Source organism: Periplaneta americana, chromosome 9 (genome assembly GCF_040183065.1).
Source record: "Periplaneta americana isolate PAMFEO1 chromosome 9, P.americana_PAMFEO1_priV1, whole genome shotgun sequence".
Classification (NCBI taxonomy): Eukaryota; Metazoa; Arthropoda; class Insecta; order Blattodea; family Blattidae; genus Periplaneta; species Periplaneta americana.
In genome coordinates, this window is record NC_091125.1 from 177131385 (window position 1) to 177149694 (window position 18310).

Here is an 18310-nt window from a genome sequence, read left to right on the forward strand (position 1 = left end):
ATTTTTTCATTGGCTTTCATAGCAATAAATGACAGTTTGCATTTCTGAGGAGTAAAATTAAAATTTCCGCGATATTAATATACAAGCAAAAGCTGCTTTCCAACTCACAGCTCGCGTGCCATCCTGCATAGAGCGTCCCAGCCAGGATTTGGTTTGAACTATTTCTTTCCCCCAAAACATACGCCGACAGAACTTTAATGTTTCGTTACTTATAATAAAATAAAATTGCAATCTGAATGAAACCAAGTACTCATTGGACTAAATACTAACCAATGCACAAGGAAAACCATTTGCTGCCGAGTCTGAGCCCATGGCAACAATGCAGCATAGTTATGCACATGCGCAATGCTTTATCAGTTCCGTCACAAACGTCCTGAGTTTATCTCACACATCAGGATCAGGTATCGCTTCAATCTGCTGCGTTTCTCAGTTTCGTTGACAGAAACTTTCTCATGTGTACAAAATACATCAAGACGTTTCTCCCATGCGCTGTTCCTTACGCACGTTTTCCACGCTTTTAGTGATGAAAAGGTCCTTTCAGGAGTTCATGTGCGTAGATAGGGGAGAGTTGCCATATTGTGTATGATTGGAATTAAGTCACTCTTAGAGCCTAATGTTGCAGCGTTTCGTTTCTAATTCTTTTTCTGCGGGGCTATTTGGGGTGGTCCTCCTGCTTCATCAGACCAACTGATAGCTTCCGTTCGAACCGTGCAGTCCTTATCTTACACACTCCGTTTATGTGATGAAGGCGTGCCTACTAAGCATTCGAAGAGACGAAGTGACTGCAGCAAAAATGTCTTTTTTAAGATATCAATTACAGGAATGAGCTTCAGATGATTGGCATAGTTTCAACATTAACTGGTGGCGGTGCAGACTTTCAGATTCCTCTACGTAGTCAGCAGCAATACTGTGTAAATAGGCCTCAATTTACAAAACAACTAGTCTTTTATAAATATGTAAGGGATAATTGTTTTCTACACAAATATATAGTCTAAAGAATTCGACTTTGTCTGCTCCCATATCTCCTGTCCCAAAGAAATTCGCTTCCGCCTGTATAAAAATTTAAAACATTTAGAAATCACCCACTTACCGCCATCATAATTATTTCAGCTATTTTATCATATTTTGCTTCCATCTTTTCGATGGACGGCCCAGATGTCTTCTTCCTGTATGTTGTTGTCTGTAGACTTTTTCTCTGTCTTCGTACTTACTATATAAGTCACTACATAGATACGTAGGATCTCAAAGTACACATCTCTGTCCTCCGCATCGGTCTTGCAATGTCTCAAGCTACGGTGCTGGGCCCATCGCCGTGGTACTGGTGTGAATTCTCTTCCCGATGTGCACCATGCCATGAAGGCTGCTATCGCTCGGGGCCTTGAGTTCACGGTCATGTAGCATGCACGATGTGCCTACGCCTGGGAGTGCGGCGGCCCGCAGTGCTCGTGTTGTGTAACTTCCTGCGCGCACTTTCTCCGTGAGCGAGGCGGCAGGTGGGAGACAGTGACGCGGGGGTAAGACACGAACCAGCCGTCCAGTTGCAAGATGGCGTCAGTGCAGTGAGGACGTGTTCGCATCGCCGACAGCCCACTTTCTCTTTCGACATGGATATTGGAGCGCATTTGTTGGTAAGCATTGCATCTTCTCTTTATTTATCCTGGGATATCAGTGTTACACATACTGTAAGTCTGGATGACGTCACACCGCCAGTGTCGCAACCCGGATCTCCTATGTAACGACACTGCATCAATTGTTCCCTGTGAACAATGGGGTTCGAACAGGACTGCTGTCTTCACACTCCGTTAAGGATGATAATCAATTTCAAACATCTGTTGCTCACATCGGCATTTGACTTGTGCTCTAGCACCTCGAGGGCGTTGGTCTGGTTCTCGGAACTGAAACTTGCGCGTCAGAGAAAACGAACATCTGGCCAAAACTCTACAGAGAATCACTGCGAAGAGTAGCCCTGCTGCCTTGTGCGTAAAATAGTGAAATCACAACTGAGTCTTGCTTGAGCGTCTAGTTGCTACGCACCCTCTGTACTCCACTCCGGGTTATTGAGTGAAGTACTGTGTTGTAATTCCTACTTGGAGTCCAGTTTGGTTTTCAATGATCGATCACCCACGAGTAGAACACATTCTCAGCGGCTGACTCACTGCAAGGCTGTATCATGCCCCTATCGTCATAGCACAACAAAGGAATTACCTTTAAATTATGACAATTAAATGATTCCTCAACAACTTGTGATAGTCAAGATAGCCACTATTATGTTATCCATTTGTGAGAGAAGGAATTTCTCTTAATAACCAAGCATTTCTGACCGTCTCTGTTCCTTCCAACTTTCACAACAAAACAAGTTTATCTATCTTTTCCAGTTCTATGGAGCGTCTTGTAGTCTGTTTTATGACGGGAAAAGTGTAATTTCTATCGAGTTTTCTTTTCATTTCTTATCAACATTTAGGGGCTTTTACAAACTTCGACTCTAGGTTCATTTCTCACATCATCACTGCCAGGTAGGTTAGGTTAGGTTATCGCATGTCACTGTGCTACTGTTGCAATCGGCGAGGAGACACACAGTGTGTGAAGACGCTAATCTAGCTGGAACTTTGTACAGAAGTTACAGGTAGCATATGTTTCTCGTGTGCAAACTTTGATTATGTTTGTTTAGGAGGAACTACCGCTTTATAGAGGGTGGTTTTAAAGAAAATTAATAACATCTCTCCTATATTACAGATTTAAATGAAACTCTTTACAGGAGTTAAAAGTAACATAGCCTATGTAAGCACAACGTGCAAATAACACCATCCCCATAATCCGCTCAGATTTCGAAGCATTCCGCCAGACGTTGAAACGGAAAGACGGGGTTCCAAAAAAAAAATAAATAAATTATATAAAATCTAAGTTTCGCACTTTTCCGCACTTTAGAATTTTTCATACGCGTAAATTTTTATTTGATTTTATTTATTTATTTATTTATTTATTTATTTATTTATTTATTTATTTATTTATTTATTTATTTATTTATTTATTTATTTTGCCATTTAAGGCCAGGATTTCACAACATAGCTCGAGTCACAAAATATCATTGCTTTTCTGTACCGAATGGCAAATGCCTGCTAAGGGATCTACATTCTGGACTGCTGCTGTCACTGTCTTGTCTCGTTAGCTCATATAGGAGCGTGTCGGTTCCACTGTATAACCGAAACGTCTCGTGTTCGATCCCGGGTAAAACTTTTTTTTATTGAGGTGTAATTGATATGTTCAGAGTTCCTCGACTGTCTAATTTGTCGAAAAATATGGAATAATTTATGCCCAATTTCTGGGTCTTACAAGTGGGCTGAACCTCGTCAAAAATAAATAAATAAATCTTACTTGGAAGTTAAAAGTATTCTTCCTCAAACAAAAATCATAAGAAACAAAAAGAGACATGTTAACTTAAAATCTTGTCCACATGCCATCAGCTTCTATTACAGCTCTAAGTCGATCCGGCATGGATGTCACGAGATTGTGGAATAAGTTCTGATCCCCGGCGAGATCTTCCCAGGTGTCAACAACTTGATCCCACAATTCGTCTCGATTTCGAGGGCGTCGGTGGGCATAGGTGACTATCCTTCTCTTTTTCAATTCCGCCCATAAATTTTCGATGACATTCAAATCAGGTGACTTCGGAGGCCAATTAATGATTTCGATCTCGGGTCTCCTTTGAAACCATCTTTGAATGCTTGCGGCATAGTGCACGGGATGGTTACCCTGCTGGAACAGCAATGTTCCTTCGGAAAAAAGTTCTCGGACGGAAGGAAGGAAAATATTTTCCAGAATGTGCTCGTAAGTTCCCGCATTAAACCGGCCATCGATGCGTTCTATAACGCCAGGTCCACCCCCAACACGATATGCTAAAGTGCCCCGATCTTTCACGTCGGTGCACATAGCGCTGATCATGTCGGAGACCATCCTCACGATAGACACGGACAGGACCTTCGTAGTCACTCGAGATGGTTGTTTCTTCGGAGAAAATTACATTTCTCCAATCGAAATCCACTCGATTGGTAGCGAAGGCAAGACGGTTGATAGCTTGTGCTTCCCCCAATATTTCCATTTGCGCAGCCCTCCGGCTCCTAATACCGCGGTTCCTCAACCTGCTGATCACAGTCTGTGAAGAACCGGGAAAGTTATATGCTGCTCTTATTTCGTTAGCAGTCCGAAAGGGGTCCAGTAGAACTGTCTCGAATAAGAGAGCATCCTCTTCCAATGAAGAAATCCGCGGACGCCCAGGAATAGGGCGATTTTTGACCTCCCCTGAATTTTGGTAACGATGAACCCCCTCGCGGCTGTACTTCCAGGAACACCGACCAAACGGCAGCAGATCTAGCCCCATATCCAGCCTCAACTAGAGCTATAAATCGCTGTCTCATGTCACGTCGGTTCGCCATTAAGATGAGAAATGAGGGATGGCGATAATACTTTAGTGTAGACATGATTATTTAACGTGATATAGAATTATTGAAATAAGGGGCATCTTGCACAGTAAGAGTTCATAAATCAACCCTAAATTAAATATTTAAATAACAGGATATAACAGGAAGTTCAATTGTTGCGAAACTAATCAAATTAAATCTAATTACATTAAGTAAACAAATCCCAAGTTATGACACTACATTGCTACAGCTAAATTGTAGGTTATTAACATAAGCATTGAGTAGGTCCGTGCTTATGCGTTGGACGACAAAACCAAACATCGAAAGTTCGAATCTTGCCGAGGAATATAACTTCTTGCTTTTTATAATGTAAATCAGACTTCTAACTACATTTATATTTCTTACATTTATTAATATTTATAGCCAACATTGAATTTGTAAAGAAAAGACTTTAGAAAGCTCATATGGAATTTGTGATCTGTAGTGACATAAACATAGATTATCTCTCGGAACTTTTCCGTAAAAGTAAATTAAATTCACTCCTTGAAACTGGAAACCATAGTCGTAGAGTCATTTTCCCACTTGCATATAAGCTGAAGTAGCACAGCCATTGATAAAAGTTTTGCACACAGAATTAGATTGACAGAACCTATTCGACAGAACCTATAATCAATGGCTTGTCTGAACATGATAAACAAATCCTAAGTGTTTCCAATGTCACTGAACAATTTCAAAATATTAATTTAAAAACTAAAAAAGGGTCGTAAATGCTGTAGCCTATCTAGTGATTATTTACATTTATGTCTACGAAATGAATCTTGGGAAAACGTATATGATACTGATACTACTGATATTAAGAGTAAATGTATTGTATTTTTCACTTAATTTCAGAATCACTTCAGTGGATGTTCTCCTCTCAATGTTGTAAAAAAATTCAAAAGTAAAAACATGTAGATAACGCAGGGACTTAAAAATCTCATGTATTAAAAAGAAGAATCTATATGTAATGAGTTGCAATGTAATGATCCTCATGTTCTTGAATACTACAAGAAATACAGTGTAATTTATTAAAAATTATGAAAGAGGGAAATAGAATACATTTGAATAGAAAAGTACAAAATTCAGATAATGCAATTAAAGCTATTCGGAATATTATTAAAGTTAAACTTGTAGATATCCCAAGAAAGAAAATATTTTTTCATTAAAACCAGTGATTATAAAGTAGAGGATCCCAAATCTATTGCAAATTCTTTTAACGTCTTATAGTATATAGTAAAGAAATATTATTGACAAATTAAACATTCAAGGTTTTGCAAAAGATACTGCAATTGGTAACTTCACACAAGCATTTAATAATTAGTATTAATATATGTAATTAGTCAATAACTCCAAAAGTGCTTTTTCGTTCAATCATAACATGAATAAAATTGAATTCACATTAAATTAAACACTATTGCAAACACGTAGATAAAATAGTTCAAATCAACTGAAGGGGTGACAATGAAATAATCCAAAGCCACACTTTTAACAAAAATTGTTTTTGTGCGAGTGCATTTCTTACTCATATGGGAAAGCTACTAATAAAATATTGTAATAATTACTCAACAAATGACATAGCCTAAGGACTCTAAACCTTTATAAAAGTGTGTCTGTGTGGCTTAGGAATATTTTTTAATTTCATTTTAATTGTTAGTTTATAATATATATGCATTTACATTGTATGTGTGTATGTATAAATGCATTCATTAGATTAACGTTTATAATATTATAACTTGTAATTTTGTATTGTCTGTGATCATTAACACTTAATCTGAGGACTTTTTAAAACTCTATTTCAACGTTATTTATCTATTTCAAAGTTATTTAGACAAAAAAAAAATAGTTGTGTAGACGAGGAATCGAACTCACACTCTTCTACACAACACGCAGAAGTCTTAGCGTCTGAGCTATTGAAACGACACGAAAGCTTTCCTTTCTGTGCGGAATGTCGATCTAGCCATGAAGGTCCATTGTCGATTTAACTACACGATTTATGTATATATTTATCTTTTATTTACGCAATATTATCATATTTTTTGCAGTTTTTGAAGTGAATTTCGGAACGATGCTGGTAACAAACCAAATAGCCTGAATTTAAGTAACTCAATATTCGTTATCTTGTGTATCAGTGCTTTGGTGTCCGATCATGCGCAGTGTCTTACATCTGAGACTTAGGAATATTCAATCGTCTCATCCTTTTCTAGGGAAACTGTACCTAGATTAACAAATTCCATGACAATGACCAAGGAATAACACACTATTACAGAGCGCACAGCTAAGACCGAACTCACAGCGGAGTCGCGCGCACCGCGGCACAGAAAATTATTAATTTCTTACATATCCGCAAAAAGGGAAAACGGATACAGTTACAGAAATAACATATAGGCCTAATGTATTGGTTGAAGTTTCTTTGTGAGTCTCTATACTATAAGCTACGCTGAAACTTGAAAATTATTTTTAAAATGTATAGGCCTATTTGCATACGTTATAAAAATCTTTTGCGATACACAGTCAAATTAAAGGAAATATGAAAATATGTATGTCGTCATAAAGGACATATTTTGATTAACGGATTCCATCACAGTGAATCAAATCCATCACCTCTCACAAAGAGCGCTTTGCACGAAGACTGAACTTGCAGTGGAGGGTCGACAAGTAGGGCTAACACAGTTGCAAAAGGGATGCACCCTAACATTCTTTGTACAGTCAAAACCACAAATTAATACTCATTTGTGCCGAAATCATAAATTCTAAACTTGATTTTTGTGCAGCTAGATCGCACGACGGAATGCCATTTAGCTGTGATGAAGAAGAGCCAGCCGAGAGAGTCAACAAAACGAACTGGCGAGTGTCAAATATTTAATAAATGCAAAAGAACTTATTTCCATTTCGTAACCTCTGACACAACATTTGAGAATGGGATTTCGTAAACATCGTCAAATCGTAGCGAGTACTGACCCTTGTGGCGGACAAGATCGTAGTGGCTATCGCCTCTGGCTGGGTGGGAATGCTCCTAGCACTTGAGAGCGCCAAACTGTCGTAAGGTTCAGCAGTTGGCAGGGCTGGGAAGTTACGCGTAAAATGTGTACGTTAGTACGTTTATCAACATCTTACGTTATTTAGCGTCTGAATGAGATGAAGGTGATAATGCCGGTGAAATGAGTCCGAGGTCCAGCACTGATAGTTACCCAGCATTTGCTCATATTGGGTTGAGGGAAAACCTCGGAAAAAACCTCAACCAGGTAACTTGCCCCAACCAGGAATCGAACCCGGGCCACCTGGTTTCGCGGCCAGACGCGCTAACCGTTACTCCACAGGTGTGGACGTAATTGTCATAAATGTAAAAATTGTAACATATTCAAAACGTGCTGTAATACGTTAAACAAACAAAGTGTTAAACCGTTACCAGCGTGCATTACTTTCGGTAACTAATTCCAGCTCTTCATTTCTTCTATCCTTTGAAACGACACAGTGTTGCTTAACTACTCGCCGCGCCGACGCGGATCTCATAGTCTATTAGTCGTCAGAGGATGCGGAAGAAAGCAAATAGGATGTTCCTCGTATTAATCATTTCCAGTAATGTCATGCCTGTGCTACCAGAATGAATAATATGCTTATATTTGCTGCATAGTATTAAATCTATATTACGAAACCGCCTGTCAACAATACGTCGTGCTGCACGTTATACAACTTTAGACAATAAATCGGGAAATACAAGGAAATATGTTAATATATGCATTATATTTAAATATACAAAATAAAAACATATACATACATTTAAGTTTTAAAAGCCTCGAAATATGCATTTATGCAAAATAAAGTTGGCTTCATTCGAGGGTAAAAATCATGATCGGCAAAGATCCATTTTTACTTTTTCAATAAGCCAAATCAATAAAAACATGCAATTGCATGAATATCCGCGGTCTAACCATAACTATGCAAATCGGTCATTTTACTAATTCACAGGAACTTATTACTATTGAAGTTTAGGAAATAAATTCGTTTGGTTCTTTTTCTGGCATTAGGCCTACATTTTGCAGTGTTTTTTTTTAATTTCTTCATCAGTTCTTGTATTTTAAACTCGTGTGTTTATGCTCTCTGATTAAATGTAACAATGCTTTCTCGCAGGAATTGAATTATTATATCCTTTCTTCTTTGTGTATTATTTTTTTCGGTAATTTCTAACATGTTCGTCTTAATTTCCAACATGTCTACGTCTTTGATAAGCTGACCGACACTTTAATCTCCAAACCATTGCTTCTTGTAAGAATACGAATAGTTTATATTCTTTACAGTACATGAACAAAGGCATCGTCAAACTGACAGATCGTTAGTTACTTGTTTATCGATGTTGATGAAGGTTCGCATTTTAATGAACAATTAGACAATTTACGGCTGTTAAGTAAAATCAGACAATGTTGACGAAGCAATGGAAGGAAGCTCTTGTAGGAAACCAGCTTCAAAGTTAATGGAAATTATTTTACATGCAGCATCATACGCAGAGTAATTCATTTGATCGTAGCCTATAGTTTGTGAAGACAAACATTCCATAAAAATTGCACAGAAGGTGTCGAGGGAACGAATCGTTCTGAAATCCCAAATCATCGAGCAGGTCTGCTTACATTTGGCGACTCGGACGGTTACGTTTGGGAGTCGCATTCGGGAGGTCCCTGTTTCAAACCTCGTGGCCGGTCAATCTGACCATATTTTCATGGTTCCCTCAGTCACAAGGCAAACACCGAATTGGAAATTTACAACCGCGAGTAATCAGCGCCTGAATCACTTCATGAACACAACACGGGACGGCCTACTGGTGTACTCAAAGGTCCTAGACACGTTATGTGACACAGATGTTAAAGAGCGTATATATTATATTATATTATATTAATTATATTATATTATATTATATTATATTATATTATATTATATTATATTATATTATATTATATTATATTATATTATATTATATTATATTATATGCTCGACCATGCCGAAATGTAGTAATTATACACCTGGTAGCAGTCCTTTAATACATGTCATTAAAGTACACCTATTCATTAAAGTTCAGGTTTTCGATTATTCTCGGATATGCAATCGAAAGACAACGAAGGGAACGTCACGGAGGCTGGAAATCCAATACTGTCGCAGAAGGTTATGTTCTGTTACTATAATAATTAGCGTTAATTGTAAACAATATTCAAATAAATTCAATTTGTCATCTCGTTTTTCAGTTCTAAATCAATTTCCAGGTTATATCAAAATTAGTTCATGTTATTCTCTAAATTATATCAAGGTCAATGACATTATTGTTCCTCGGAAAAAATCAATACTTTCGCGTCTGCGCACATCTCACAATTTACGAGCTATGCACAAGGTCACTTCCGATCTTCAGTCAGATGCGAATAAAATGAATACTCCTAAATAATTTGAAGTTAGAAATATGGTCGAACATAAAAAGTCGTATGAAACTTGCCTATAATGGTAATTAAGACTCTCGTATGAAAATTATGAAACTCGCTTGCGCTCGTTTCATAAACAAACTTGTTACGAAATTTAAAAGTAACCGTTTGAACATTGAATTTCAGTAATCGTTTTTGTGATGATCGTCATCGGGGGTGCGTGCTTGTCAATGATTGCGGTGTAGCTTTGGATGAAATAGATAAATTCCTAATAAAGGAAATCAGTCCAAAAGGAAACTGCAATGAACGGAAACAGAATGATAAACTGGGTTGTAGTAATTCCACTAATAATGCATGATCACCATCGCTGCAAGGATCAAGCAGTGCATAAGGGCCGTTATTTTCAATAATTTTGGGTTAAGCAATTTTCATTGATATTACATGAAAAATCAGACGATGCTACTTGATATGAAATATGCAAGAATTATTTTACGAACAGCAATTAAAGTTTTCTCGACTTCTGTGCAGAGTCCTGCCCTCCTTTCCCCAATATTTCAAAGAAGTCGGCGCTATGTTAAGGGGGATACGAGTACCGATCCAGGTACATCTTCGGCGAGCCTAAATGAAACATGCATTCCAGTTCTACGACAGAAAATAAATCGAAAGGTCAGCAAAGAAACCGAAGAGGCGTTTTTTCCAGACCGGAAAAAATGCTGACATGGAATAATCACTGTACAACAGCAAGCGAACCTATGCACATGGCCAGATCGATTCATCTCACGCGAGCAAGACCATGCAAGATTCACATGGATAATTGTGAGGCACATTAGAGCCCATTATGCTGCTCCTTCCCATGCACATGACTCAAAAAAGTGCACACATCCGTTTTACAGGCACAGTGGATATGAAGGACTACCAAGAGATAAGTAAACATCTTTTAAGATAAAATTAAAGAGAGTGAAAGTGGTTCTATTAAAAGTTAGGCCAATACAATACCGTACAATATTCATGCACGCTTAAAGCTTAGAAGTCCAAAATATTTTTTAGATTACCCAACTGGATCTGTGAACGTGACATTCTTACTTGCTCATATTCATCACCCTGTGATAAGTCACAGGACACTTCACAGCTAGACTCTCTGGTATAGCTACAGCTAACAAAACTGTTCCAGTATAGTGAGCGTGACGTCTGCAACAGAGATGAGGAGAAACAAGCGAAGATCAGTAAGGAATGCTACGAATAATTTGTTTCATTGCTAGACCAAAGACTTCAGAATATTGACGAGTCGGAGCAAAAAAATGGCCGAAAAGTATGGCAACATTGTACAACAAAAACCAACGAATGTCGTAACAATAATAATAATAATAATAATAATAATAATAATAATAATAATAATAATAATAATAATAACAAAGCAATAATAATTGCGCAATTTATATGTCTTTACTACAATCGCTTAGTGATATCTTTCTGTCGCGCACTTTGACAGGTGGTACAGGCAACAGCTTGGATTGCACAGATCGCGCACGCATTTTTCATTGGCTTCATGGAGTTTTCTGTTTTGCAAATCCTGTGCTAGAACCCATGTCGTGATTACGTGCGTGTCTCTGTTCCTGATTCTCTTTGGTCCATTCCAGTCTTCCGTAACTCCTATTAGGCCTATATTGCATCTCATGTCCTCTACTATGGTGGAAATGGGATGGTCCTTTCCTATGATCTTCTTGAGCTTTTCGATCACATCTTCCGGTTTATGAGGTCGAGGCGGTCTCCAAACACCACGTGGCACTTTCCTTTTGGCAGCACTTCTCCTACCCCTTTACTAGACAGCTTGCTGCTTGTCCATCACTGAACCCGAATTATTTCCGTGTCATCTTGCCTTTCGTGTTGCGAACGTCTTGGAGATGATGTTCTGCAGTTGAACTCCTATGAATGAGTTCGGGTCACCGAGTGCCTCTTTCCCTGTACAGGATTTTTATTTTAGCTGTTCCCAGATCTCAGCTATTGATCCTAGACTTACGCATTTGTTGAACAGATCTTTCCATACAGGCGCTAGGGCATCTTGTGTTGCTTTAGTGTTCCATCGAGCCTTTAACATCACGATATGCAGAGCAACAGACAGGCTCGAGTCCTGTGACAGGTCAGCCGACGTCTGTCACAAACAACGGTAGTTCAGCTCCATATTTCGGCTTTATGGACACGTACCAGCAGAGCTGCATTTGCTTCGCTTTGTCTCCCAACGTAACGGCACTATTTTAATGTTGTTACCTGTTTCCAAGATCATAATTATTCTGCTGCATTAAAAATGATCAGTGCAAAAAATAATTACATCCACGCAATTATTACCACCACAATTTAATATCCGCCTGTAGGAATGCAAAGTTGATCTCGTTCATTCATGCTAGTGAGGAATTCCATGTCAATGTACACAGTGCGAAGAGAAATTCGATATCCAATCCTCTCGTCCTGTTCCAAGTGGGCTTGCGAGGAGAAAGTTGCATCACGATGAATCCTGCGTCTGACAACGAGCGTCGCCAATTCCAATCAGCCACAATAAAACTGGACGTGTACATCTTCTGATTGAGGTTCTGGCTGATATGTACATCTATTATCAGGCAGCACATCTCACTTGACGATATGTGTCAGAGGAAGAACAATTGTTTGTATGCATCTGAAGTCTGACTAGTGTAACATGTAGCTAGTCGGCGATGTATGCAATGGAGGAACGGAACCGGCCACTCAACCCCGGTATCTCCTGGCCTAGTTGCCTCATAAGTGGTGCCTTCTTGGTATCACTTGTGAGATTCAGACCTATCTTCGGACACTTGACTAACACTGTGTGCTGTTAGTGGTATAAGTGCACAAATTTTAACAGGAGGTTCTTTGTATGAAATACTTACTTACTGGCTTTTAAGGAACTCGGAGGTTCATTGCCGCCCTCACATAAGCCCGCCATCGATCCCTGTCCTGAGCAAGATTAATCCATTCTCTATCATCATATGCCACCTCCCCCAAATCCATTTTAATATTATCCTCTCATCTACGTCTCGGCCTCCCTAAAGGTTTTTTCCCTCCGGTCTTCCAACTAACACTCTATATGCATTTCTGGATTCGCCCATACGTGTTACATGCCCTGTCCATCTCAAACGTCTGGATTTAATATTCCTAATATGTCAGGTGAAGAATACAATGCGTGCAGTTCTGTGTTGTGTAACTTTCTCCATTCTCCTGTAACTTCATCCTTCTTAGCCCCAAATATTTTCCTAAGCACCTTATTCTCAAACACCCTTAACCTCTCTTCCTCTGTCAAAGTGAGAGTCCAAGTTTCACAACCATACAGAACAACCGGTAATATAACTGTTTTATAAATTCTAACTTTCAGATTTTTTGACAGCAGACTGGATGACAATATAGCCTATTCTCAACAGAATAATAACACGCATTTCCCATATTTATTCTGCGTTTAATTTCCTCTCGAGTGTCATTTATATTTGTTACTGTTGCTCGAAGATATTTTAATTTTTCCACCTCTTCGAAAGATAAATTTCCAATTTTTACATTTCCATTTCGTACAATATTCTGGTCACGAGACGTAATCATATATTTAGTCTTTTCGGGATTTACTTCCAAACCTATCTCTTTACTTGCTTCAAGTAAAATTTCCGTGCTGTTCCTATTCGTTTGTGGATTTTCTCCTAACATATTCACGTCATCCCCAAAGACAAGCACCTCCGTTATCCTGAACTTTCCTAATGGCATTTCTACAGCATACGTCGACATTTTGTGACTCGCGAGCCAGCCCCTGGAAAACGCAGCAAGTGAAGCGGAGCAGTAGAAGAGAGGCTGTACCCACCAGTTCGTTGTTCACAACGTAACATTATCTTGGCTTCACGGTATCATGTCATTATGAAGACCCTTGAAAAATCCACGGAGACGTGAATTCCGGCCAGAATATCTATCCTTGTAAAAAACTGATCAATTATTATTATAATTATGTTAAAACTAATAGCTTTGTTTTCTGTAATTTCACAATTATAGGTCTCGCAAATACGTATTACCGACGGAAGGAATGCGAATCAAACACTGCGATAAGGAAGAGCGGTCGACAGGAAAGGTCACGAGATAGCTTGAATGATATACAAGAGTACAGTCGGAAGAGAAATGACATCGATAGAATCAGTCTTGCATTGTGATAGTTACATTACGACTTCAGTTTGTTCCATTGCATGTGAATACGTGTCTTGTATCGCACGGTATTATTATTTCATTCGTAAACGTATGTTGCGCGTTTAATTAGCTTTGAATTTTTCTCTTGCTACGTTATTTATTTCCACAACGATGTCCTCATTTAGTTTGTTTGTTTTTGTTTTGTTTTTTTTTTTTTTCTCAAAACTAGGTCTAATGGACTGAAGCCCTTTCTGCATGGGGCGATTCAATTATTTATTTATTTAGGATTGGCCTGTATAGATGAAAAAGGAAACAAAACACGAGCAACACGAATACCAGCTTGAGAATGAATGCAGTCTTATTGATAGAGAGTGAAACATTTTTTTTTTATTATTCAGCAATAATTGGCGTATTCGCAGATGCAAAATATAGTGACTGGAATGATTCCCAATCATTTTAAATGTGCAGTGCTAACAGTTGGCAGCAAAATCAGCGATCCGGGGACCAGCTCAGAGCAACTCTCGATTGTAACAGTACAGCGACTGCTGTGGGCGAGCCATGTGACACTAGAAGGTGAACAGGATCGACTCTGCCGTATTCGGTTAGACTGAACTCTATGGCATCAGTGGGTGTTGCTTGCTGAAGCAGATACCACACCTTAACTTTATACCTCTCCAGTACACATTGACATGTTTAAAATAATAATTTCTAATTATGTTTAAAAGTAACAAGATAGTCTAAATAAATTAGATTGTTATTTTTTAATTATGTTTCAGAACCGTCTATAGTAACTTACAAACTATGCTACAAGTCTGCAGAAGAGAGGTTATTATTATTATTATTATTATTATTATTATTATTATTATTATTATTATTATTATTATTATTATTATTATTTACGTTCTGATTGTGCCAAATACAAAACCAAATTATCAAGTAGCATTCCAGTTGTCACGGATGTTACATTTTTACTATTGTAAAACTCACAATTATATTAAAATGAAATGACGTTTGTCAACTTTTATTATTACAATCAATTTAGAAGATCACTATCATTTTACAGAAAAAAAAGTTGTTGAATAAAATTTATTATTATAGCAGACAATAAAGAAAGAGTTCCGTCACGAATGTTACAAGATTTGTGAACTCACTCACACCTTATTAACAAAAAGTGTAAAATTCAAGTCTCTGGCTCAAGCAAAAAGAGATTCATTCTCATAGTCTCCGTGCGAAAGCTATGCAAATCTCATGCATCCAATTAGTTCACAAAACATAATCGGTAAATATTTTATAGCTGTTTCCTCCATGGACGGATGCTACACACATTTCGTCACGGATGTTACAGCCTTACAGGTGACAATGTCCTTCATTTTTTCAAGTTTCAGAACAACTATGACATTTCTAAGCCAATATATTCACTTACTCTCAAAATATTTATTCAACAATAGTTCCTTCAAAACATATATATTTTTTTAAATGTATTTACTGGTCGACCAGCAAACTTTGTATATAGGTCATTGTTAAATTATGACATAATCCATATTATACAATACCATGATGAGATTGATTGTTAAATTATGGCATATTCCATATACAATAGCACGATGAGGTTGGCTGTTAAATTATGGCATATCCCTTATACAAAAGCATGATGAGGTTGGCTGTTAAATTAAGGCATATTCCATATACAATAGCATGATGAGGTTGGCTGTTAAATTATGGCATAATCCTTATACAAAAGCATGATGAGGTTGGCTGTTAAATTATGGCATATTCCATATACAATAGCATGATGAGGTTGGCTGTTAAATTATGGCATATTCCTTATACAAAAGCATGATGAGGTTGGCTGTTAAATTATGGCATATTCCATATACAATAGCATGATGAGGTTGGCTGTTAAATTATGGCATAATCCTTATACAAAAGCATGATGTTGGCTGTTAAATTATGGCATATTCCATATACAATAGCATGATGAGGTTGGCTGTTAAATTATGGCATATTCCTTATACAAAAGCATGAGGAGGTTGGCTGTTAAATTATGGCATATTCCTTATACAAAAGCATGATGAGGTTGGCTGTTAAATTATGGCATATTCTATATACAAAAGCATGATGAGGTTGGCTGTTAAATTATGGCATATCCCATATACAATAGCATGATGAGGTTGACTGTTAAATTATGGTATATTCCATATAAAATAGCATGATGAGGTTGGCTGTTAAATTATGGTATATTCCTTATACAATAGCATGATGATGAGGTTGGCTGTTAAATTATGGCATATCCCATATACAATAGCATGATGACGTTGGCTGTTAAATTATGGCATAATCCTTATACAATAGCATGATGAGGTTGACTGTTAAATTATGGTATATTCCTTATACAATAACATAATGAGGTTGACTGTTAAATTATGGTATATTCAATATACAATACCATAATGAGGTTGGCTGTAATTCAGTGGCGGTTATTCAAGTGAAGTAGTGAATGTAACCTTCCCCCTTTTTTCGTGTTTTAATAAAATAATAATATTTTATCAATAAATTAAAATAAAAGGGATTCCTCACTAAACCATATGTCGCTCCGTCCTGTTCGGCTTAACCCCAGCAGTCAGGCACGTGGCTAGTGAGGATGTGAGTGCTGAAGGTCCGAGGGAGGCTTTCCTTTTCGCCTTCAGTAAACAAACTCGGTTGCCATGACAGCAATTTGCTTACTGTGAATTGCCCATTCTTTCCGCGAGGCTGTTACCCTAGAGCATAGTAATGTATATGATCTAGGCTGTTACGAAGGTCTGGTGAAGAGACATTCATCTGCTTTCTCTGTTCTCAGAAAACAGAATCACTCTCTCGTACAAACATTAGACCACGGTGGCAAACTGTAATATTTTGCAACTAAGTAAGAAAACATAAAATGTTGTGTAAATAAATTAAATATCGTTTAAATATATAACATATATATTTCGGTATTTTTTAACGATAGCATCTCTTGAATATTATGTTTTGTGTAGATTTTGAAATATTTTGAGTAGATACTATGTAATAAAGAAAGTTGGTTATACATTGTACATCTCTCACCCGCGCTGACCAACGACTTCGTTTTTAGTCTATACGTATTCTTTGTCGTGTCAAGTGCAGTGAGGTGTTACGGTGTTAGCAAGTCTATTAATACGATGAAAACATGAATCCCTTAAGTTTAGAATGGAAGCTATTTTGAGGTTTAATAAAAAAGAATTTATATTGTGATTTTAATTCAGCACATCTACCTTCCTTAATTGTAGACAGAAAATTTACCATACCGGTACCACTCCTATGAAATTAGTGTACGTACGATTGTGTTACTTCGTCTCTTAGGTAGTAGATAAATACAATAATTCAGTTCTCAATTGTAGTATTAAAATACAGACAAATTGAATGTGAGGGGTATCATACATGACATTATGCTTAACTATAATGTATAATTGCGAATTTAGGAATATAAGTTAAATATAGTAAACATAATCTATAATTTCCATATGAATGGCAGGGCATTGGAGTCCACTAAATTATAGATAGAAAGAGGCAACTGGGACAGTAAACATAACCTATAACTTCAACATATCTAAATATCCGTGCGGTGCAACTGAAAATTATTGAATCGTGCATAAATGAATGTACAAGAATTTCGCAATATTTAATCGAAATAAAGGCAGGTATTACACATACGAACAACGTAATTTTTACACCAAAAATAATATTACACCTTAACTTGCAAGTGAATTATGTCTGAATTGTCTCATAATCATTGTTTTAAATTGTATTAATGCAATTACACTACATTTTAGAGAAATATAATGTTACTCTTTATGCATTCCAACTAATTTATGTGGTTGAAACGCCGCCCTTCGTGATTGGGTTAAGCGAGTTACATGATCTGCCTTACGGCCCGTATTAGATCACGATGGCAGTGGCACAGTCTATTATTCCTAGTATTCACAGCGCTCCAAGCGGCTAGCAACTATCGCGAGAAATGCAAAAAATCATCCCAAGCTTTGTGGCTGTATATACTAAACTGTGCCATTACTATGAAACTCGAAAAATCTAAATGGGAATAAATCATGACATCTTGGCAAAATCCGGGACAAATTGGCGTCCCGAAATGCCTTCAGAAAATTCCGAGAAAAGGGGTCTAAATTCGGGACTGCCCCGGAAAAATCAGGACGGATGGTTACCTCAGCTCACAGGACAGGACTTGCTTCCTATGCTATACCATACGATAACCGCCCTTCGTGGTGTCACGTGACCTTG

General features: G+C 37.6%; 1 protein-coding gene across 1 annotated transcript in view; it reads left to right on the plus strand.

The window, feature by feature from the left end:
• Positions 1-1473: 1473 nt before the first annotated feature.
• The window catches only part of pio (piopio), a 29884-nt gene continuing 13047 nt past the window's right edge, over positions 1474-18310 (plus strand). The window contains exon 1 of the mRNA XM_069836527.1: positions 1474-1628. Within this exon, the coding sequence (XP_069692628.1) occupies positions 1605-1628 (24 nt within the window). The 5' untranslated portion in view covers positions 1474-1604. The remainder of the gene's footprint in view (positions 1629-18310) is intronic.